The sequence below is a fragment of the Anolis sagrei genome, chromosome 3 (genome assembly GCF_037176765.1).
Source record: "Anolis sagrei isolate rAnoSag1 chromosome 3, rAnoSag1.mat, whole genome shotgun sequence".
NCBI lineage: Eukaryota > Metazoa > Chordata > Lepidosauria > Squamata > Dactyloidae > Anolis > Anolis sagrei.
This window is the reverse complement of record NC_090023.1, coordinates 7,879,176-7,904,259: the sequence shown is the minus strand read 5'-3', so window position 1 is coordinate 7,904,259 and position 25,084 is coordinate 7,879,176. Positions and strand designations below refer to the sequence as shown.

The 25,084-nt window shown below is 43.4% G+C and overlaps 1 protein-coding gene across 1 annotated transcript in view; it reads right to left on the bottom strand.

The window, feature by feature from the left end:
* Positions 1-390: 390 nt before the first annotated feature.
* MOGAT2 (monoacylglycerol O-acyltransferase 2) overlaps positions 391-25,084 on the bottom strand; it is a 50,423-nt gene continuing 25,729 nt past the window's right edge. The window contains exons 3-6 of the mRNA XM_067466213.1: positions 7,091-7,295; positions 5,109-5,283; positions 4,197-4,396; positions 391-1,610 (exon numbers count right to left, since the gene is read on the bottom strand). Of these exons, the coding sequence (XP_067322314.1) occupies positions 1,456-1,610; positions 4,197-4,396; positions 5,109-5,283; positions 7,091-7,295 (735 nt within the window). The 3' untranslated portion in view covers positions 391-1,455. The remainder of the gene's footprint in view (positions 1,611-4,196; positions 4,397-5,108; positions 5,284-7,090; positions 7,296-25,084) is intronic.

The following is a 25,084-nucleotide window of genomic DNA, read 5'->3' as shown; positions in this document are numbered from 1 at the left end:
AACTGCCACTTAATTGCATACTTTATTCACAGTACTATTGTAATAATACAGTAAACGCTTTTTTTGTCGTGCCAGGAGTGACTTGAGAAGCTGCAAGTTGCTTCTGGTGTGAGAGAATTGGCCGTCTGCAAGGACGTTGCCCAGGGGACACCCAAATGATTTGATGTTTTGTAAAGCTGTATTACATTGAGTTATGTCTGTATTTCATGTTTTAATTTGCTTTTAATTACTGTAATTCAATATTGATATCATTAATACAGAGCTTACGGTACGGTACAGGATGGGGCATAGTATTAGACCTATTAGTAAGTTTCAACAAACCAAAAACTACATTTATCTAGCCTCTACTAGCCCTCACGAGTTAACTGAGAGTCTACTGTATTCAGATGGGTGCCAACACCAAGTAGATCAGACTCAAAGGTATCTGTCTATCCACACCAAATTTGTTGCACATCTAGATCTCAAGCAAGAACAATCTGTGCAAAAAAAATCAGTCAAATATGTTCTTTGCTTTCACACCATTGTATGCATCTGGGCGCAGATGTTGGGGCTCAGCAACAAGAGGCTGGGGATTTCTCAGAGGACGAGGGGGATGATGGGTTTTCCACTAAGAAGTCTGTGTGTGATCAGGGTGGTTTGCAGGCCTTAGATCAGTGAGAAATGCAGGCAGTTGAAGATGAGCCTGAGGATGTTTTGGATTCCAGTGTTCGTTCCTTAGTTCATTTCTCATGGGAATCGGCTTTCAGCAGATGGGGAGTTTTCCTGTGATATCAGATTAGGCCTCCGCACAGAGAGAGTGAAGGATAGATTAATTAGGCATTCAGAAAGACTCTGGGAAGTCCTTGAAACCCAGGTGTTAGAGGCATAATCTGGCTTCTTGGTTGGGCCTGATCTTAAATTAAGTGATGCTTACTTGGTATCTCCAGAGCAGACAACGTTGCCATCAATTCAAGTTCCTGGTTCAGATCTCAAGCTCATGATTCAAGTGTCTTGTGTTTGTCTATGTTTCTGAAGGAGTTTGCCTTGGAAAAAGTTTCTGTTTTCATGCTTAGGGATTTATGCCTATGATCGCATAGATCCCTGAGCATGACCTTGCTATTTTGGACTACTGTTCTTTTGTATATAGATGGCTGTTCTTTTGTATATGGACTACTGCTATGTTATAGCTCCTTCTCTATTGCATTTTGGGGAATGCCCTTTCCCCCTTTTGTACATGCTTTTTCTAATAAACTGCTGTAATTAGTACTACTGGGACTTTGGTGTGGTGCTGGGTGAAAAAGTGTTCCAAGGCTAGAGTGCAACAGCAGAAGAGCAAATAAGAATTGTACACATTGTAGCACTCCATCAGTATTTGTGCAATTGCTCATACAGCTGTACTCATGGCTTCTTCCCACTTTTGGGGGGATCCAACCCAGTGTAAACAAGGGAGTCGATGCAGATCATGGCTTTCTGACTTCAAACGAAAGAGAGATGCTTGTCCTCTGGAACGTTGTACTTCAGTTTATGGTCTTCAAAGAGCTTGCTCAGCTCCTCCATGTACAACTGGTGTAAGTCGTCCACTTCTTCTTGGCTGGGGTTGGGATTCTTCTCAACGCTGATGGGTTTGCCAACTGGGAGGAGGAATTGGGTGAACAGGGGAGATAAGCAGGAAGAAAGAAAACATCGGTTGAGATCCTTCATGGTGCTTTTATGGTGCACGTCAGCAAAATCATAGAGCTGGAAGAGAATCCCAGGGCCATCCAGTCCAACCCCCTTCTATTCCATGGTTCTAGATCAGGAGTGGGCAAACATGGACTCTCCAGGCATTTTGGATTTCAACTCCCAAACACCTGTTAGGCTGTTAGGAATTGTGGGAGTTGAAGTCCAAAACACCTGGAGAGCCCATGTTTGCCCACTCCTGATCTAGATCATACGGTTACTGTTATTTTGTATTGACTAATGATGGCCTCCTAATAGCATCTCTTCAACTCTGGTTTTGCATTTTTATATATCTATATCAAAATAGGAAAGAAAATCCATGATGGGGAAATCTTTTTCCAAATCAACACTAAGGGTTATCTGTCTCCCTTCTTGCTGAAACTTCATACTAATTGTGTTTGTCAGAGAACCACAGGCTGCCACTATTTGAGGCCAACCTTGATCTATCTCATTAAAGGTCTTCTGCTACAAGGGTGACCAAAGTAAGTAAAAGCACTGAGACGGTCCAAACAAGGTGTCAAACAATTACAGGTAATCGCCGCCTGTCAAATCCCATCAGAGAAGGTGACTTTACTTGTAGAGACCTGCCTTTTTGAATTAACTTGTTGAAAAGGACTGGCTGGATTTGTCCCAGCCATGTCTGCCAAACTGTAACTTGTTCACTGCAACCAAATACTAGAGGATGCAGAAGAACTGTTAGCTTCAGTATCAAAAGTAGGATCCCTGATTGTTTGGGAATGTTGGGGGATATCCAGCAGTAAAACAAGGGCCCAGATTGTCCAGGAAGGAGTGTATATTCTGCAAGGAACTGGGAACCTAGGTTGTTAAGATGAATCATGGAATGCAATAAACTGGATCCCTATTATTTGAACATACAGCATAGATCTGGATTCCCATACTATTTGAAGGATATGTTGGTATTCAGCATACACATGCACACAAAGATGCACAAAATAGGATCATTAATTGGATTGCTGTGAGCTTTCCAGGCTATATGGTCATGTTCCAGAAGCATTCTTTCCTGACGTTTCACCCACATCTACGACAGCCATCCTCAGAAGTTGTGAGGCCTGTTGGAAAGTAGGCAAGTAATCTATATAAATAAAAATGTAATCCTCAGTTCTTGTGGGTTTTTTCGGGCTATATGGCCATGTTCTAGAAGCATTTCTCCTGACGTTTCGCCTGCATCTATGGCAAGCATCCTCAGAGGTGAGGTCACCTCTGAGGATGCTTGCCATAGATGCAGGCGAAACGTCAGGAGAAATGCCTCTAGAACATGGCCATATAGCTCGAAAAAACCCACAAGAACTGAGTGATTCCAGCCATGAAAGCCTTCAACAATACATTAAAAATGTAATGTTCATTTGTGGTATTAACAGAACTCAAAAACCACTGGACGAATTGACACCAAATTTGGACACAAGACACCTAACAACCCAATGTATGTCCTTCACTCAAAGAATTGATTTTGTCCTTTGGGAATTGTAGTTGCTGGGATTTTATAGTTCACCTACAATCAAAGAGCATTCTAAATCCCACCAATGATGGAATTGAACCAAACTTGGCACACAGTTCTCCCATGACCAACAGAAAATACTGGAAGGGTTTGGTGGGCAGTGTTGTTTGGTTTTGGAGTTGTAGTTCACCTACATCCAGAGATCACTGTGGACTCAAACAATGATGGATCTGGACCAAACTCTACACGAATACTCAATATGCCCAAATGTGAACACTGGTGGAGTTTGGGGAAAATAGAACCTTGACATTTGGGAGTTGTAGTTGCTGGGATTTGTAGTTCACCTACAACCACAGAGCATTCTGAACCCCACCAACGACAGAATTGGGCCAAACCTCCTACACAGAACCCCCATGTGGGCCACAGAAACACGTGGCAGGGAATGGCTAATAATAATAATAATAATAATAATAATAATAATAATAATAATCTTTATTTATATCCCACTACCATCTCCCCAAAGGACTCGGTGCGGCTTACATGAGGCCGAGCCCATAATACAACAATAAAAGCAATAACAACAAAAATACAAGCAATTAAAATAAAACAAAACAATAAAATAACATAACATAAGTAGGACAACACACTTTAAAATCTATGGGTAGGCCGAATGTAATTAAAAATTTAAAAAATAATGCTGGACATGGGTGAAAAAGTGATGGGGCGTTTGTGGAAACATACAAGCAGACCTAAAACAATATAAAGTGCTTTGGAGGACAAAATGCGTTGGGATCATTATTCTGGAAAGGCACACTGGAACAAGTGGGGTTTATATATCTGTGGAATGATGTCCAAGGTGGGAGAAAGAACTCTTGTCTGTTTGAGTCAAGTGTGAATGTTAGAATTGGCCAGCTTGATTAGCATTGAATGGCCTTGCAGCTTCAAAGCCTGGCTGCTTCCTGCCTGGGGGGGAATCCTTTGTTGGGAGGTGTTAGGCAGGCCATTCAATGCTAATTAAGTCTGTCAAGTGCAGAAAGCTTACCCACGGTGAAGATTGGTTTCCGATACGGAAGCAAGCCGAAGCTGTACTGGAAGATTCCTCTGGCGTGGAAGAGTGGAAGGGAGACGCCCATGAACCGCTGCAAGACTTCTTGTGTGCATCTCAGCCAGGAACCTGGAGGGTTCTCCACTTGATCAAACAACTCATTCTCTCCAAAGGAAAAGACTGGGACAAGCGAGGCACTGGAAGAAGCGGAAGAAGTGGAAGAAATGGAAGGAAAGAAGGAAGGAAGGAAGGAAGGAAGGAAGGAAGGAAGGAAGGAAGGGAGAAAGGAAAGGAGGGAGGGAGGGAGGGAGGAAGGAAAGAAGGGAGGGAGGAAGGAAAAAACAAAAGAAGGTAAGAAGAGAAAAGAAATGTGTTTCACAGAAAATTCATGCTATGGTGTCTGAGGAACACAGCTTGGAAAAGTCACTTCTGTGCTTACAATTTCCTACTATTTTGGAATCTACAGTCCAAAACAGGGATGTCATTCTTAACTAAGGGTGCATCTACACTGTAGATAAATGCAGTTTAACTCATTTTAATTGCCTTGGCACAATGCTATGGAAACCTGGGACTGTTATAGTTTTACAAAGCCTTTCACTTTCTCTGCCAAAGAGTGCTGGTGCCTCACCAAACTGCAAATCCCAAGGTCCCATAGCAATGAGCCATGGCATTGAGTCAAAGTGCTTCCAAACTGCATTAATCCCACAGGGTTGAAGTATATGTGTCCAAAATCGTTGAAGTATATGTGTCCAAAATCGTTACCCATCAACTCTAGTTGATGCTCCATATGTCCTTCTGAATGACCTCAGCAGTTGTAACGTATGTGATGTCACCTGTAGTCCTCCTTAGGTCTCACATTTTGGCCCTGAAATCTTAGGTCCTGAGATGGTCCTCCCTTAGCCACCTTACCCATGTTGTAAGGCCTGCCGGACAAAGCCCTTCCGGTTGGCCAGCAGTAAGGTGAACGCTCCAGGCCGAGCGTCCAAGGCTTCCCTCGCTCCTCCGACGGCAATGATGAGCACATTCCCACCTCCGGGCTTCCTTAGGATGTGGGCAGCAGACTCCTTCTCAGAGGCCACCAAACCTGGGTTAGGAAATGCAAGAGACAGAGAGCAAAGTGTTCAAGCTGAACTTGGGGCCTGAACTATCTTCTCCATTGGGTTGTTGTAGGTTTTTTTCGGGCTATATGGCCATGTTCTAGAGGCATTTTCTCCTGATGTTTCGCCTGCATCTATGGCAAGCATCCTCAGAGGTAGTGAGGTCTGTTGGAACTAAGAAAAAGGGTTTATATATCTGTGGAATGACCAGGGTGGGACAAAGGTCTCTTGTCTGTTGGAGCTAGGTGTGAATGTTTCAACTGGCCACGTTGATTAGCATTTGATTGCCTGGCAGCGCCTGGAGCAAACTTTTGTTGAGAGGGTTGAGAGGCAGTGCTCCAGGCTCAGGCAGGCCTTCAAATGCTAATCAAGGTGGTCAGTTGAAACATTCACACCTAGCTCCAACAGACAAGAGTTCTTTGTCCCACCGTGGTCATTCCACAGATATATAAACCCCTTTTTCCTAGTTCCAACAGACGTCACTAACTCTGAGGATGCTTGCCATAGATGCAGGGGAAATGTCAGGAGAAAATGCCTCTAGAACATGGCCATATAGTCCGAAAAAACCTACAACAACCTAGTGATTCAGGCCATGAAAGCCTTCGACAATATATCTTCTCCATTTCTCAGATGAGATAAAGAAGAAGAAAAAATGGAGAGGGGACATTTACATCTGAAGGGATGCCATGTTGAAGATGGAGCTAGCTTCATATCTGCTGCTTTGGAAAATAAACTGATAGATTAAAATGCATGAAAAGAGATTCCACCTAAATATGTGGAAGTATTTCTTGGTTGGGATTGGATTCTCCTTCTTTGAGGGTCTTTTAAACAGGTTGGATGAGTGTCTTTTGGGATTGCTTTAGCCAGTGGCGGAGTGGGTTAAAATGTATTGTCGAAGGCTTCCATGGCTGGAATCACTGGGTTGTTGTAGGTTTTTCAGGCTATATGGCCATGTTCTAGAAGCATTCTCTTGTGATGTTTCTCCTGCATCTATGGCAGGCATTCTCAGAGGTTGTGAGGTCTGAAGATGCCTGCCATAGATGCAGGAGAAACGTCAGGAGGGAATGCGTCTAGAACATGGCCATATAGCCCAAAAGGCCTACAGCAACCCAATTAAGAGTTGAAAAGAGAGCAATAAGTAGAATGAAATGGTGACAGACACACAAAACAAGGGCAACATAGTTCTTCACAATCATCAGTTTGAAGCCATATAATGAGGGAAGAAGTCTATAAATGCTCAGGGAGGCTATTCCAAGAATATGGTGCAGCAAGCCAGAAAGGAAGAAGCCTATCCAAGGGATACAGGTGCACAACCTTCTGTCTTCTGCCTGCTGCTCAAACAAACATAAACAACCTGTTGACAGAAAGATCGCAGGTTCAAATCCAGGCAGCGGCGTGAGCTTCTGCTGTCAGCCCCTGCTTCTGTCAACCTAGCAGTTAAAAAACATGCAAATGTGAGTAGATCAATAGGTACCGCTCCGGCAGGAAGGTAATGGTACTCTATGCAGTCATTGAAAGTCTATTTCAGAAAAGTAAACCAAGTATACTATACTGACTGCAAGCCTCAAAACACAAATGTAACCACAAGCGTTGGAGCCAGAAGTTATAAATAAACTGTGTTACTTGGTTATACAGAAGAGTGTCTCATTGTCTGTACAAAGGTTAAACAGTACACAGAAAGTCCCAGCCAAGATAAAAGAAGAAACTGAATCATTATAAGAGTAAAGAGGTTTTTCTTAAATAAAGAAATAGTCTCCCTCCCTCGCTACACCTTCCAACTCTGTTATGCCTTACCTCCACTCATGACATAGTCTCGAAAGAATGGGGCTCTGAACCAAAGATCCAACAGCATCAGGTGAGGGCTCAGGCCTCTAAACATCTTGGAAAATCCTGTGGCTTCAGTGCAGAAGTTGACAAAAGCTCCGGCCACCAGGATCCCATGGGGATGGAAGCCAAAGACGTAGTTCTTGGCAGGATCCAAATCCACAGTTTTCACCAACTGTAAGAGCAAAGACCATGTTCAGTTCTTTCAGGCTCTGTGGAGAAAGTGGACACTTACCCACTGGAACACATTTTCTTCAAAAGGTGGGAGAAATTGTGGCTGATCCACACAATTATTGGATTATTGGATGCTTGTACTGTATCGATATAGGATGGGTTAAAAACAGTCCACGTGAAAGGGACCTAGGAGTCTTAGTAGCCCACAAAGTGAACATGAGTCAACAGTGTAGTGCAGCAGCTAAAAATGCCAACCCTATTCTAGGGCTGTTAGGTAGTTAGTTAGCTGAGAGCTAGCTGCATTAAATCACTACTGACAGAAAGGTCATGAGTTCGAAGCCAGCCTGGGTCAAAGTGAGCTTCTGGCCATTCGACTAGCTTGCTGTCTACCTATGCAGCCTGAAAGACAGTTGCATCTGTCAAATAGGAAATGTAGGTATTGCTTATTTGGGGAGGCTAATTTAACTAATTTACGACGTGATAAAAACCTTCCAGCAGCATGCTGAAGAATGAGGAAGTACTCCATCAAGGGACTCGGTGTCACAATGGATGGTGAAGCGGTAGTTCCCCCTGTAGTCAGAATCGAGCTGGAATCCATCATACCCTCATGAAGCTGGAAAAAGCTTGGGCACAGCTGGAATGTTAAATTGCCTCTGTGTCTGTCTATATATGTTGTATGTCTAACTGGCATTGAATGTTTTCCATGTATATGTGCATTGTAATCCACCCTGAGTCCCTGCTGTTGTACACCAAGGCACCTTTGAACCCACAAACACACCAATGTTCTTTAATAAGCAAAGCAGTTTATTGAAGACTAGCCATCCCCTGCCACACGTTGCTGTGGCCCAGTCTGCTGATCCGGAAAATAAAGTAACGAGAAATTGTTGGTTTCCAATATAAGTAATTTATTTATGCTTGTAAACAGTATTTCTTGCTGTTTCTTTGTCAGTGTTGATGTAGAGATTGTTTGGTTGGCCTACTCTGGAACATATAACATATCATTGTCCTTCAAATCTATAATACGATATGTGTGTGTGTGAATCATATATCTATCTATATATATGGCTGGATGGTTTTTTGTCAGGAGGTCTTTGATTATGTTTTCTTGCCCTGGTGAAGGGAATTGGACTGGATGGCCTTACGTATTTTCTGTTGGTCATGGGGGAAGTTTGTCCCAATTCTGTCGTTGGTGGGGTTCAGGATGTTCTTTGATTGTAGGTGAACTGTAAATCCCAGTAACTACAACTCCCAAATGTCAAGGTCTATTTTCCACAGTCTCTACCTGTGTTCATATTTGGGCAAATGAAATATTTGTGCCAAGTTTGGTCCAGATTTATCATAGTTTGAGTCAACAGTGCTCTCTGGATGTATGTGAACTACAACTCCCAGACTCAAGGTCAATGGCCACCAAACCCTTCTAGTGTTTTTTGTTGGTCATGGGTGTGCTGTGTACCACGTTTGGTTCAATTCTATCATTGGTGGAGTTCAGAATGCTTTTTTCTTGTAGGCTAACTATAAATGCAGCAACTACAACTCCCAAATGACAAAATCAATTTTTTGAGTGATGGTCACTCCTTGGGTTGGTAGGTGTCTTGTGGCCAAATTTGGCAGCAATTCGTCCAGTGGTTTTTGAATTATGTTAATCCCACAAACGAACATTACATTTTTATTTATATAGATTAAAATAGCAATTGTCAAAAAGGTAAAAAGCATTCGAATAGGAAATAGGAAAATGTCCACAAAACTATCCAATAAACAATGTAATGATGTCCAGGCAAAATCCAAGTCAGGAAACAGAATAGTCCCAAAATCCAAATGACTAAGTCTACAGGATAATAGTCTTTCAGTCCAAAAGTTTGCAAAGACCAAAGTCCCTTGAAGAAACAGGAGCAAACTTGAACCAAACAATCCAAATGCAAGAGCTTGAAATCAGGATAACACAACTTAAAAAAAATCTCAGACAGAACATGGATATGAAGCAAAATTATACATGATCTTGGAGTCCTTGTGGACAACAAGTTAAACATGAGCCAACAATGTAATGTGGCAGCAAAAAAAGCCAATGAGATTTTGGTCTGCATCAATAGGAGCATAGTGTCTAGATCCAGGGAAGTCATGCTACCCCTCTATTCCGCTTTGGTTAGACCACACCTGGAATATTGTGTCCAATTCTGGGCACCCCAATTCAGGAGAGATATTGACAAGCTGGAAAGTGTCCAGAGTAGGGCGACTAAAATGATCAAGGGTCTGGAGAACACACCCTATGAGGAGTGGCTTAAAGAGCTGGACATGTTTAGCCTGAACAATACAAGGCTGAGAGGAGACATGATAGCCATGTATAAATATGTGAGAGGAAGTCACAGGGAGGAGGGAGCAAGCTTGTTTTCTGCTGCCCTGGAGACTAGGATGCAATGGAACAATGGCTTCAAACTACAAGAAAGGAGATTCCATCTGAACATTAGGAAGAACTTCCTGACTGTGAGAGCTGTTCAGCAGTGGAACTCTCTGCCCCGGAGTGTGGTGGAGGCTCCTTCTTTGGAAGCTTTTAAACAGAGGCTGGATGGCCATCTGTCAGGGGTGATTTGAATGCAATATTCCTGCTTCTTAGCACGGGGTTGGACTGGATGGCCCATGAGGTCTCTTCCAACTCTATGATTCTATGATTCTATGAACAAGAAGGCATGGAGCAGGCATGAAAACTAAACATTGGACTCACTGAAGAGTATAGATTCACAGGCCCTATATTTATTCAGAAAGCCATAGCTAAAGCATTCTATTTCCCTTGGGAAACCTCTCCCTGACCCCCTTTTTTCTCTTAATCTTGCTGAACGCCTCCTCCCTAAATCCAGGTGGCGATCCTGATAAATTTGGCCTTTGCAATCAAAGATTGCCTCCTCTGGTTTGCTCATTAGTCAATTCCTTTCACTATCTCTATCTAACCTTGATTGTTCGTCTTCAGCCTATTTCTCAAGACATCTTTGCCTTGTGAACCAACAATCCCAGAATCCTCAGTTTCACTCTGGCTAACTGAATTGTCTTTGTCCTCATCTGCATTCACAACCCCCTGAGAATCAACAGGAACCTGATCATTTAAGTCAGACATGGGAACCTCTAAAGGGCCATGATCATTCTCCTTTGAGTCCTGTGGCAAAGTGACAATCACAGGCTGAACCACTACAACTGCGGAGTGAAATATAAATACTGTAAGTAACTAAATAAATAAATAGGCTGCATCAATAGGAGTCTAGTATCTAGATTGAAGGAGCCCTTGGTGGCACAGTGGGTTAAAGTACTGAGTTGCTGAGCTTATTGACCGAAAGGTCGCAGGTTCGAATCCGGGGAGCGATGTGAGCTTCTGCTGTCAGCCCCAGCTTCTGCCAACCTAGCAGTTTGAAAACATGCAAATGTGAGTAGATCAATAGGTACCGCTCCGGCAGGAAGGTAATGGCGCTCCATGCAGTAATGCTGGCCCCATGACCTTGGAGGTGTCTATGGACAACGCCGGCTCTTTGGCTTAGAAATGGAGATGAGCACTGCACCCCAGAGTCGGACGCAACTGGACTTAATGTCAGGGGAAAACCTTTACCTTTACCTATCTAGACTGAGGGGAGTCATAATGACACTCCCTTCTGCTTTGATGTTACGGCGCGAGTGGCACCACCTATGTGTAGAACTGTTAGTTGCAAGATTTAAACTGTTGTATCATGCTTAATCCTGCCTTTTTACCCTGCTTATGTATAGTTGGATTGATTGGTTATTTATAGCTGTCAATCAGTGTTGTTTGCACCAGTTGAATTGCTTTCTCAAGCTCAATTGTTTTGGTTCCACCTCTTCGTGGAGGAGGGGAGTGCTTCCCCTTTTTAATTCTGCCATCAGAGTTTCTATCGGATGGATGTGAGTAAGAGACTTGGCTCTAAAAGCCCCTGCTTAAATTACCTCTCAGCACCAGTTCTAAGGTTTTTAACCCTTGGGACTCATGCTTTATGTCCAGATCGTCCTGGACAACATTGAGGAGACCCAAGCGCCTTTAAACCGGTCCCCCCATGTTGTCCCTTCAACATAGGCCATTGATCTAGGGTTGTGTTTATTCCGATATTCACAGCCATTGAGGAAAGAGGAAACAGGAAAAGCTTCTCATCTGCAAATTCCTTGGACTTTAGAGATTGTAAAGTATATTTCCTTTATCCCTGTTGAAACATCAAGCTTATTCCTGAGAAAGATAACTCATTGTGAACAATAAATACCATTTTGAGTTATCTGTTGTGTTTTGGTCTTTGGGAGTTCCAGTTTCCTATAGGAGGGCAAGAAGCAATCTCCTGGGGAAAGATGCCTCTTTCACTAAGAGTTATAGCCCCCAGGCGCGACGGCACATTTGAGGACAGGCCTAGCAACCTTAGCGGTAAGTGATGTGACATTTGGGGCCAGTTATCATTCCCTGCAATGTAATTTTGTAGATTCTGGAACCGAAATCGCACTGTTGACAAGTACTTTTCTTTACTTTATTTGGGCCAAAGAGAAAAGAGATGGCATGAAAAAAAATTATATTTTGGAGGCTGCAAAAATGAGGCTGTTGCCCATATCGGGAAGCTATAAAAAACAACAGCATCATCATCATGTGAGCTACTGCAATCTATCTTGAAACTAGCAACCGTGGATGGAGCAGCTATTATTAGGCAGGTCCTGTCCTTAAGGTTTTTCTTGCTGCCGTGGATTTTCCATCTGGTCCCGAGCGCCGAGTGTTGACTGTACTCATCAAGCACCTTCTCCTAATGAATTAAAGCTGAGAACAAAGTGTCTCTTTTTGCTGCTTCAGTGCAACAGAGAGGCTAGATTTGCTGATGACCTCTGTTCTCCGAGGGATAAGAGCTCCATAATTTCCAACGTGGACCATTTTTGCTTTCCATCACGGATCCCTCTTAAGTAAACTTAGCCATCTGACACCAGAGCAGGTGTCGTATGATCGTTCCTATATGGCTTGACTGCAACTCACACCCTCTCCCACACTGTTGGGGCTGATGGGAGCTGTATTCAAAGAGCCATGGGTTCCAAATACCTAAAGCAGTGGCTCCCAAACTGTAGTTTTCCTGGTGTTTTGGACATTAACCACCCAAAACTTCAACTGCATTGGCTGATTATTATCAGGGATTAAAGGTAAAGGTTTTCCCCTGACATTAAGTCCAGTCATGTCCGACTCTGGGGGTTGGTGCTCATCTCCATTTCTAAGCTGAAGAGCTGGCGTTGTCCATAGACACCTCCAAGGTCATGTGGCTGGCATGACTGCATGGAGCGGCATTACCTTCCCGCCAGAGCAATACCTATTGATCTATCAATTTCAGAATTTGGGAAATGCTCCTCTAAATCCATTTTCTTTTGCTCAAATGCACAATTTCACGAAGTTTGGGAGAGGATTGGAAAAGGAACACTACAACTCCCAAAACCAGAGCCAACATGACCTTGCTTGCTGATAAAGCCTAGGAGGTATAGTTTCTTCTCCTCCAATCCGATTTTCCCAATTGTTTAGTAAAGAAGAAATTCAAAGAGGATGCGAAACCATGAATACTAGTCGTATTATAATTTAAATCCACTTTGGATCAACTACATGGATTCTTGTGATGCCAGGATAAGGCGCATGTGACTTTGCTCACTTATGCATGTGTCACCTTGAGTGATCAAAAGACACAGAGAAACCTTGTAGAGAAAAAAGCGAACCTCCAAAAGCCATGTGACTGGGTTCTTCAATAATTAGATGCAGGTTCGCAGCTTGGGAGTGATCCTGGATTCATCGCTGAGCCTGGAACTGCAGGTGTCGGCAGTGACCAGAGGAGCATTTGCACAGTTAAAACTTGTGCGCCAGCTGTGCCCATACCTTAGGAAGTCTGACTTGGCCATGGTAGTCCATGCTCTGATTACATCCCATATAGACTACTGCAACACACTCTACGTGGGGCTGCCTTTGAAGACTGCTCGAAAGCTTCAATTGGTCCAGCAGGCAGCAGCCAGGTTGCCAACGGGAGCGACATTCAGGGAAAATACAACTCCTCTGTTGCACCAGCTCCACTGGCTTCCAGTTTTCTACTGGGCTTTAGCCAATAATGCCCTAAACCAGTGGTTCTCAACCTGGGGTCCCCAGATGTTTTTGGCCTTCAACTCCCAGAAACCCTAACAGCTGGTAAACTGGCTGGGATTTCTGGGAGTTGTGGGCCAAAAAAATCTGGGGACCCCAGGTTGAGATCCATTGCCCTAAACAGTTCTGGCCCAGCTTACCTGTCCAAACAAATCTCTCCTTATGAACCATCTAGGAATCTAAGATAATCTGGGGAGGCCCTGCTCTCATTCCCGCTTCCTTCACAGATGGGTCTGGCAGGGATGAGAGACAGGACCTTCTCAGTGGTGGCCCCTCAGTTGTGGAACTCCCTCCCCAGGGATATTAGATCGGCCCCCTCCTTCCTGACATTTCGTAAAAAAGTCAAAACCTGGCTCTTCGAGTAACAGGTAAATATGGAACTACGGAATGACTGGACAATGCGACTCGATAATGATTTTAATAAGAAGACGCTGATAATTTATGTTTTTTAATATTTTTATGGTTTTTATATTATATGCTAAATGTTTAAATTGTATATTACGGTAAGTAAATAGATAAATATCTGATACAAAGTGTAAGAAGGGTACATGTTCTTGGTCTCAGTTTTGATCTCAATGCTCATCTGCATCCCTTTTGTGGAGTCTAGTCTTCCTTGCTTACAAAGAAGGCATTTGGGAACACACACAAAAGTTTTGAATCCTAGGAGACCGCAAATAGGGCACTGCGGGCCAGATGTGGCCTGCGGTCCACATTATGACCATTCCAGCTTTGTAACTTGGGAAATCAAAGTGTTAGAAAATCATACCCTATTAGCCATCCCTCCCACCCGATTTCTAGGGAACTTCTTGTTCCTAAAAATTAATTTAACACAGGAAACATCATGAGTTTTCAAATCGTGACCGGAGAGGATAGATACACTTTTTATGCCCATCAAGAACCTTCAGCATTTGATGGATGGTGCCCTCACCGGATGCCATGGTGAATTTTCTCTAGAGTTGTTTGGTTTTGGAATTTTGGATTCTCACCCACAATCATTCTCATTGAAGCGTGATCAGACGAGAAACATGGCGCAGACTGGTAATGATCTGAACAGATGAGAAAGCTGGACCCAAATGGACAGAATGAATGCCAACAGGGACTACCCTTTGACAATAGAAATGGAACACAGGTATATAGGATGGGTGATCCCTGGCTTGGAAACAGTCCATTGGAAAGGGATCTAGGAGTCTTAGTAGGCCACAAGCTCAACATGAGCCAAGACCATCAAAAGACATGGAGAAATCTATGATGCACATGGGATTCCATAGTTCTGATGCATGGCATTTAAAGTTGTGTCAAATTCTGCTGTGTAGATGCACCATTGGAATATCTAGTTCCTCTTTGTGTTGCACTCCAGGTGTTGTAGTAGAGCAGTGGTTCTCAACCTTCCTAATGCCATGACCCCTTAGTACAGTTCCTCATGTTGTGGTGACCCCCAACCATAACATTATTTTCATTGCTACTTCATAACTGTAATTTTGCTACTGTAATGAATTGTAATAAATATCTGATATGCAGGTTGCATTTTAAGTCACTGGACCAAATTTGGCACAAATACCCGATACACCCCAAATCTGAATACTGGTGGGGTTGAAGGTGATTGATTTTGTCATTTGGTAATGCTGGAGTTGCTGGGATTTATAGTTCACCTTAAATCAACGAGCCTTCTGAACTCCATGAATGATAGAATTGAATCAAACTTGGCACACAGAATTCCCATGACCAAGAGAAAATATTGGGAAGGTCTGGTGGACATTGACCTTGTGTTTTTGGAGTTGTAGTTCACCTATATCCAGAGAACACTGTGGACACAAGCAATGATGGATCTGGATCAAACTTGGCACAAATACCCAATATGCCCAAATGTGAACACTGGTAGAGTTTGGAGAAAATAGATCTTGACATTTGGGAGTTGTAGTTGTTGGGATTTATAGTTCACCCACAATGAAATAGCATTCTGAACCCCACCAACGATAGAATTGGACCAAACTTTCAACACAGAACCCCCATGACCAACAGAAAATACTATATTTTCTGATGGTCTTTGGCGACCCCTCTGACACCCCCTCACGACCCTCACAGGGGTCCCGACCCCCAGGTTGAGAAACACTGTAGTAGAGTCTGTTGGCAATGCTGCAACTGGTAGTAAGAGTGGCAGAGGAGGGAAAAGAGGTGCTCAGGTGTTGGATGAGAAACAGCAGAGGAAGAGGATCCGGGAGATACTTATGTCTCCCACTGATGAAGAGTCCTTCGAAGGGTTCTCCGAGAGTGAAATGAGTGAGGAGGAGGAAGGAGATACAGTGGATGTGAATAGGGGAACTAAGAGGATTACTCGGGAGCAGGAGTCAGATGAGTGTCAGAGAAAGAAGATTCGGGATATACTTACTGCTCCCATGGAAGAAGAGGATTTCATGGGTTTTTCTGGGAATGATGGGTCTGGGAGTGACGGGGATGAGGAGGAATCACTGGATTGGACCAAGGTACAAGAGGTTCAGAATGTGTGTACTCAACCAACGACTAGTGACACATTTGCGGGGTTTTCTGGTGGCGGGGACTGGCAATCTGGTGATACTGTGGAATCCTGGGGAGACCTAAATCTTGACAAGAGGTGGAAGAGTTGGAGGGATGGGTGTTAGCACTCAGCTGTGGAAGCTAAACCAGCTGAGAGTGATGAGGATGGGGTGGAAGGGCAACTCATCATCGGCTGATGAGTTGTAAGATAAAAGTAGGCACTGAAATGATAGAATGTTGCAGTAGGCAAAGTGTTGGTTTTGTGCCTTGGGTCTTGTCGCTGCTGCTTTCCTGTTGGGCTTGGGTCCTGAATCTGCAGGTTGCTGTTTGCCTTCGTGTTACCAACCGGCTTGGATTCTCATGAGTGCGGATTTCCCCTTTCCTTGATTACAGAATGCTGTAATTGTTGTATAGTCTATATGTTGTTGTAATTGGTTTCCTTTGTAAATTGTCTTCTATATGTATTTGTACACCGCCATGAGTCGCCCTAATGGGCTGAGAATGGCGGTTAATAAGTGCATCAAAGAAATAAATTTCTGACAACGACGCTGCCTTGTGGACTTTGGAACCTCGCATCTTTGGACTTGGATTTCTTCGACTTTGGACTTCATTTGGACGACGGCTCTTCTTCACAGCTTCTTGTTTGATTGTTTTCCATTTACTGTGTGATTTTGGGGTTTTTTGGAAGTTCTCTTGTTTAATCTGGATTTTTTTGCAGGATAATCTGTATTATTGCCTTAGTTTGTTTTTCAAGCTGGAAATTGCTGCAACTTTTGAGTTTTGACCAGAGGCACTGAAGTACGTGCCTCTGAGTCTCTTTTGCTTTGCTTTAATAAACTGTTCTTTTGGACATACTCCTGAGTCTGGCTCTTTAAGGTGTCTGGGTTCTGACACCAGGCCTACGACCACTGAACCACACAAGAGTCCAGGAATATAAACCAACAGTTTATTGTAAATACACATAAAAAGCATATTAAAAAGTGAGAATAAGGAATATAATCCAAAAAGGTTTAGCAACAGGTGTTAAGAAAACAATAATCCAAATGTCTTATAAAGTTCCAGAGGTGATGAAGTTCAGGGACAGCCAGAAAGCCCAGGTATTGCATAAGTCCACAAGCAAGCAGATATAACTAGTAAGAACTTGAGGAGGAATATATGAAGAGGAACCTAGAAAACTTCCAGGATGTATTAAATCCAAAACCAGGGCTTGACTTGAACTAGGAAGCAGAGAACTCAGGCTTAGCTTCTCACTCTAACGCAGCATTGCCTGAACTGCCCTTAAGGTAAACAACTTGTTGTTTGGGTTGTTGTAGGGTTTTTTCGGGCTATGTGGCCATGGTCCATGGCCATATAGCCCGAAAAAACCTACAACAACCCAGTGATTCCGGCCATGAAAGCCTTCGACAATAACTTGTTGTTTAATAGACACCCATGAAAGCATTACGTCTCCCATGAATTTTCTCCACAACTTTCCCACATAATCTCTCAGACTGACATAGTCTATTTTTGGCTCTGATTTGTAAACAAAGTTTTTTGTTGATTTCCGTAGCTACAGGTGATTTCTCCTGGGAACCCTCCTTATCACTCTCTTATCTGCTGTTCCTCCCTCTGGCTCCTCGGTCTGGCCTTGAAGTCCTGCACTTCCTGAGCCAGGTTTTTCACAGAGAGAACCATCATTTCCCAGACCTTAATTTCCCAGATTGGAAGGCCCATCACTTTATGCCACAGGAAAGCCTCTCTAAATGATCAGTTAAACCATCAGCCTCTGGCTGATCTACAACACTTTGTAAATTATCCCAGCAAAATCGGACGCATCAGCCTAAACTGTCTTTGCATCGACTACAGAGTAAATGTTTCTTTTGAATCATTATCCCTATCTGTTTGCTTTCCGTGGCCAGTCATGCCCCGTTTGCCATCCGGATCGAGGTTGACATGGTACCAGCTTTCTCCTCTCAGGAAGAGCTCAGGTGTGTTACATAATATACCCTTCACACCTCCCCAATGGTTATGCAAAACATGTCATTTAATCTGAATTCCCGAGTCTGCTGTTTGACGAAGGCAAAAAAAGGGCAGAAGAGGTCCAAGCTTCAAAAATGCCATTAAACCAATTGGTTTGTTTGTGTTTTTCTGCTGACTATGATTTCCCCCTGACTCTATTTCACTATCATCAGCATCTCATGTCTATTTATTTCCATTCCCCCTTCTTCTTTTTTTTTAAAAAAAGCATTTTTGTTATTTTAACAGTTATGTGTGACAAAAACTATGTCTTTTAATATATGTGCTTTAATGATGCTTTTTCTACATATTTTAACTATATTGTACCCCACCTTCAGAGAAGAGGGTGGTGGAGTCCCCTTATCTGGAGGCTTTTAAACAGAGGCCGGATGGCCATCTGTCATGGGTGCTTTGAGTGTGTTTTCTTGCATGGCAGGGGGTGAAATGGGTCGCCCTTGGGGTCTTTTTCAACTCTAGTAAAGGTAAAGGTAAAGGTAAAGGTAAAGGTAAAGGTAAAGGTAAAGGTAAAGGTAAAGGTAAAGGTAAAGGTTTTCCCTGACATTAAGTCTAGTCGTCTCTGACTCTGGGGGTGGGAGGGGGGTGCTCATCTCCATTTCTAAGCCGAAGAGCTGGATTTTTCCATAGACACCTCTAAGGTCATGTGGTCAGCATGACTACATGGAGTGCTGTTACCTTCCCACCAAGATGGTACCTATTGATCTACTCAAATCTACTCAGAAGGTGTTATTGGGGGACACCTGTTCAACCCCACAACCCTTGTCGTGTGGGGTTCCTCAGGGCTCAATACTGTCCCCCATGCTGTTTAATATCTACATGAAGCCGCTGGGGGAGATCATCCGGAGTTTCAGGGTACGGTGTCATCTGTACGCAGATGATGTCCAACTTTGTCACTCCTTTCCACCTGCTACTAAGGAGGCTGTTCTGGTCCTGAACCGGTGCCTGGCTGCTGTAACGGTCTGGATGAGGGCGAACAAACTGAAACTAAATCCAGACAAGACAGAGGTCCTCCTGGTCAGTCGCAAGGCTGAACAGGGCATAGGGTTACAGCCCGTGCTGGATGGGGTCGCACTCCCCTTGAAGGCGCAGGTTCACAGCTTGGGTGTGATCCTGGATTCATCGCTGAGCCTGGAGCCCCAGGTCTCGGCGGTGACCAGGGGAGCTTTTGCACAGCTTAGGCTCGTGCGCCAGCTGCGCCCGTATCTTGGGAAGTCTGACTTGGCCACGGTAGTCCACGCTCTGGTTACATCCCGCTTAGACTACTGCAACGCTCTCTATGTGGGGTTGCCTTTGAAGACGGCTCGGAAGCTCCAACTGGTCCAACGTGCGGCAGCCATGATACTAACAGGAGCGGGACGCAGGGAGCATACAACCCCCCTGCTGTACCAGCTCCATTGGCTGCCGATCTGCTACCGCGCTCAATTCAAGGTGCTGGCATTGGCCTATAAAGCCCTAAATGGTTCCAGCCCAAAATACCTAACTGACCGCCTCTCGGCCTATGAGCCCACGAGGACTTTGAGATCTTCTGGGGAGGCCCTGCTCTCGATCCCGCCTGCGTCACAGGCACGGCTGGCGGGGATGAGAGATAGGGCCTTCTCGGTGGTGGCTCCTCGGCTGTGGAACACCCTTCCCGTGGACATCAGGCTAGCCCCCTCCCTGTTAATATTCCGCAGGAAGCTAAAAACCTGGCTATTTAAGAAGGCATTTGATCAAGAAGTGCAATGACTGGCAACTTGACCATAGGAATGGAACAACGGGAATGATATTGGATTGTGGCTTGACGATGAGACGTTTCGGAATGTAGTAGAAATCTGGTAGTAATGTTGTTGTTTGATAATGATGTTTTTATGATACGGTTGAATTGTGGATTATGTTGCACTATGTTTTGTAATTACACTTGTGTTTTTTTTCATGTTGTACACCGCAATGAGTCGCCCTAGGGCTGAGAATTGCGGTCTATAAGCACAGTAAATAAATAAATAAATAAATAAATAAATAAATTTGCATATTTTCAAACTGCTGAGTTGGCAGAAACTGGGGCTAACAGCAGGAGCTTATCCCATTCCCCGGATTCGAACAGCCAACCTGAGTCGCCTGAGGGCTGAGAAATGTGGTATAGAAATAAAGTAAATAAATAAATAAACATTTTGGTCAACAAGTTCAGTAGATCAGCAGTTATACTCTTACTCTCAGATTCTATTATTAGTATTAGTATTATTGTGCCTTGCTACATTATGCATGTCTTATATACGCATCTCCTAAAATGCAAAACCATTGATAACACTGAATCCCTGGCTTGTTTCTGAACTTCATCACCTCTCGAACTTTATGAATTATCTATTGATAACACTGAAATAAATGTCTTTCAGCAGAAGCACAACTTCTGTCAAAGGTGCTATAAAATTCTTAGAGAGAACACCTTTCTAGCATTTCTGGGTCCTGCAGTATGTTGACATGGGTCAACTTCTAATGTAAACTTTAGGGCTGTGAAAAATTATCCAGGGATAATTGAAAACTTAACAAGTATTTTCTTCTGGGGTGACTTTGGGTGATTCAAAGCAACAAGCTTTTATGGTAAATGCACCATAGCATCTCAATGTGAACGCCTTGGAATAGAACCATCGGTCTAATTGAGAAGGAACCTTAAAGAACACAACAAGTGAGGACTCATTAAGCTGAAAGTGCATAATCGGAAGGCGCCTGATGCAGACTGAGATGAATTGCTTTCTCGAAATAGGACAATTTTAGGATCTGGGTGAAATGACTATTCAGTTACCTATTTCCCAAGGGTGTACCTACACCAGGAATGGTCAAACTTTGGCCCTCCATGCTGTTAGGAATTCATAGTGTTAGAGACCCTAAATTGGGTCTTTGTAGGTCCGCGTCGCGGGAGCACGAAAGGAAGGACAGTCCCAATGAAAGATAAAAAAACAAGGTTTTATTTTTAATTTCTTCATGAAGAAGACGGACAACCAGGCAACATACACAGAAGCTACCCTTCAAGTGACTGCCGTGCTCTTCCCTTGAAATCTGCAAACTTTATAGCCCAGTGCAAACAAAAAGGGAAAGTACCACTGCCTGACATCAACAATTTCAACCTTTAACAAAAGAAAACATTTTCTTTTCATGGAAAGTACTCTTTCCAGCCCCTCTCCCTTGACCTTTTGATGGAAAGTACCTTCTTGTGCTACAACCTTTGAAGTTAACCACAACGCATCCTGTGTAAGAAAGTACCCTCTTGTACTTAAAAACATTTTCTTCCGTATTGCTCTTTTTAAGTCAGAGAAAGGGTATGTTTCTCCTTTGCTGTTAATTCCATTCGAAGCCCCTTGCTTAATTTCACTTAGAGTCCCTTGAAGCCTCCTATAATAGAATCATAGATTCATAGAGTTGGAAGAGACCTCATGGACCATCCAGTCCAACCCCATTCTGCCAAGAAGCAGGAATTGTGGGAGTTGAAGTTCAAAACACATGGAGGGCCAAAGTTTGACCATGCCTGAGCTGCACCATAGATTTAATGCAGTTTGGGAACTACTTTAACTGCCATGGCTCAATTCCATGGAATACTGGGAGTCATTTGGTGAAGCACTATCACATTGAGGCAGAAAAGGCTAAAGATCTTGCCAAACTACAACACCCAGGATTCCCTAGCATTAAGCTGCAGCAATCAAAATGCATTGACTCTTTTGTAGTGTTGAAGGATGCCCTCTTCCTCTTGGCTTCTTGTTCTCATTTTTGATCCATGAAAGGACTTAGAATCATAGAATCAAAGAGTTGGAAGAGACCTCTTGGGCCATCCAGTCCAACCCCATTCTGCCAAGAAGCAGGAATATTGCATTCAAATCACTCCTGATAGATGGCCATCCAGCCCCTGTTTAAAAGCTTCCAAAGAAGGAGCCTCCACCATACTCTGGGGCAGAGAGTTCCACTGCTGAACGGCTCTCACAGTCAGGAAGTTCTTCCTCGTGTTCAGATGGAATCTCCTCTCTTGTAGTTTGAAGCCATTGTTCCATGTCCTAGTCTTCTTCTCCTTCACTGCCTGCTAAAATGGTCAGGGGTGTTTTGGTGAGAGGCATAACAAGATTATCACGCTTTTTGGGAAACGGTAATGGAAATCTTCTTTGGAAACTGGAACAATTTTGCATAAGCTTTCGTGTTCTTGCATGCCGCAGACAACTTAAGTGGAACTCAATTCAAAATAGAGAAGGAGGAGGGTCTGTGTTGTCAAACATTTAATATCAACACAAAGAGACCTTTAAGTAAATGGCATTATCTTCTGGTCATAAGATCAGGCATCAATATTAGCTATTGAAATTTTGCACTGTGTCAAATTTGGTATGTGCCAAAACATTTATTTATTTGTCTCTGGAGGCATCCTTGGAGATTTCTCATTGAGGAAACTGATCTTTTGTGGGCACAGAAGTCCACCCCACCCCGGTTATACAAAAATATGCAATCCAAACACTCCTGATGATAGGATGAGATATAAATATATGGTTTGAATGAATTGTATAAAATCTATATAAATAAAAATGTAATGTTCGTTTGTGGGATTAACAGAACTCAGAAACCACTGGACGAATTGACACCAAATTTGGACACAAGACACCTAACAACCCAATGTATGTCTTTTGGGAGTTGTGGTTGCTGGGATTTATAGTTCACCTACATAGCATGATGGAATTGAACCAAACTTGGCACACAGGACTCCCATTACCTACAGAAAACACTAGAAGGGTTTGGTGTGCATTGACCTTGAGTTTGGGAGTTGTAGTTCCCCTACATCCTGAAAGCACTGTGGATTCAAACAACGATGGATTTGGACCAAACTTGGCATGAATATTCCATATGCCCAAATATGAACACAGATGGAGTTTGGGGAAAATAGACCTTGAAATTTGGGAGTTGTAGTTACTGGGATTTATAGTTCACCTACAATCAAAGAGCATGCTGAACCCTACCAATGATGGAATTGAACCAAACTTGGCACACGGTTCTCCCATGACCAACAGAAAATATTGGAAGGGTTTGGTGGGCAGTGACCTTTGGTTTTGGAGTTGTAGTTCACCTACATCCAGAGATCACTGTGGACTCAAACAATGATGGATCTGGACCAAATTCTACACGAATACTCAATATGCCCAAAAGTGAACACTAGTGGAGTTTGGGGAAAATAGAATCTTGACATTTGGGAGTTGTAGTTGCTGTGATTTGTAGTTCACCTACAATCACAGAGCATTCTGAACCCCACCAAGGATAGAATTGGGCCAGTCCTCCCACACAGAACCCCCATGTGGGGCACAGCAATGCGTGGCAGGGGACGGCTAGTGAATGAGTAAATGAGAGCTAATGATTTCACAGAAGACACAATTCTGAGATTGAGGCCTGGAATGACTAACTGCCTACTTGCTAAAATGTAATTAAAAGTTGCTGATAAGAACTGTGACTATGATTAAGTGATGAACTTTTGGGGGAAAATGTGTTTACATTAACCAGAGACAATGGTTCTTTTAAGTTAAGGAGACAATGTTAATAAGGAAGTCAACAGAAAGCTGTTGCTAACACCAATTACGAAGAGTCAACATCTGCCCGGAAACTGAGATGCAGCCAGGATGGAAAATGTCTAACATTAATTTGCAACTTTGGGACAACATCCATGATATATTGCTATATAAGAAACCTTTTAACATTCCAGAAACTGTGGCAGACCAAAGGAGTCTGGCCCACCCACCTCTCTACTCCATTGGGAAGGAGAGAGATGATGTTCAGCAGTGGAACTCTCTGCCCCGGAGTGTGGTGGAGGCTCCTTCTTTGGAAGCTTTTAAACAGAGGCTGGATGGCCATCTGTCAGGGGTGATTTGAATGCAATATTCCTGCTTCTTGGCAGAATGGGGTTGGACTGGATGGCCCATGAGGTCTCTTCCAACTCTTTGATTCTATGATTCTATGTTAGGTGGATCTGTAATTGGTTAAATGGGTTCATCTTCATCTCTAAAGAAGTGACGAATTGAGTGCTTCAGGGTTCCCTCCTGGGCCCGGTCTTGTTCAACATCTTTATTAACGACTTAGATGAAGGATTAGATGGCATGATCATCAAGTTTGCAGACGAAACTAAATTTGGAGGGATAGCCAATACTCCAGAGGACAGGAGCAGGATTCAAAACAATCTTGACGGATTAGAGAGATGATGGGCCTAAACTAACAAAATGAAGTTCAATGGGGACAAATGCAAGATACTCCACTTAGGCAGGAAAAACAAAATGCAAAGATACAGAATGGGGGACAATGACTGGCTCGAGAGCAGTACGTGTGAAAAAGATCTTGGAGTCCTCGTGGACAACAAGTGAAACATGAGCCAACAATGTGATGTGGTGGCAAAAAAAGCCAATGGGATTTTGGCCTGCATCAATAGGAGCCTAGTGTCTAGGTCAGGGGTCCTCAAACTAAGGCCCGGGGGCCAGATACGGCCTTCCAAGGTCATTTACCCGGCCCTCGCTCAGAGTCAGCCTAAGTCTGAAACTACTTGAAAGCACACAACAACAACAACAACAACAACAACAACAGTCCTATCTCATCAGCCAAAAGCAGGTCCACACTTCCCATTGAAATACTAATAAGTTTATATTTGTTAAAATTGTTCTTCATTTTAATTGTTGTATTGTTTTAAACTGTTTTTTGCACTACAAATAAGATATGTGCAGTGTGCATAGGAATTGATTCATGTTTTGTTTTTTTTCAAATTATAATCCAGCCCTCCAACAGTTTCAGGGACTATGACCTGGCCCTCTGTTTATAAAGTTTGAGGACCCGTGGTCTAGGTCCAGGGAAGTAATGCTACCCCTCTATTCTGCTTTGGTTAGACCACACCTGGAATATTGTGTCCAATTCTGGGCACCACAATTCAAGAGAGATATTGACAAGCTGGAATGTGTCCAGAGGAGGGCGACTAAAATGATCAAGGGTCTGGAGAACAAGCCCTATGAGGAGCGGCTTAAGGAGCTGGGCATGTTTAGCCTGAAGAAGAGAAGGCTGAGAGGAGATATGATAGCCATGTATAAATAGGTGAGAGGAAGCCACAGGGAGGAGGGAGCAAGCTTGTTTACTGCTTCCTTGGAGACTAGGATGCAATGGAACAATGGCTT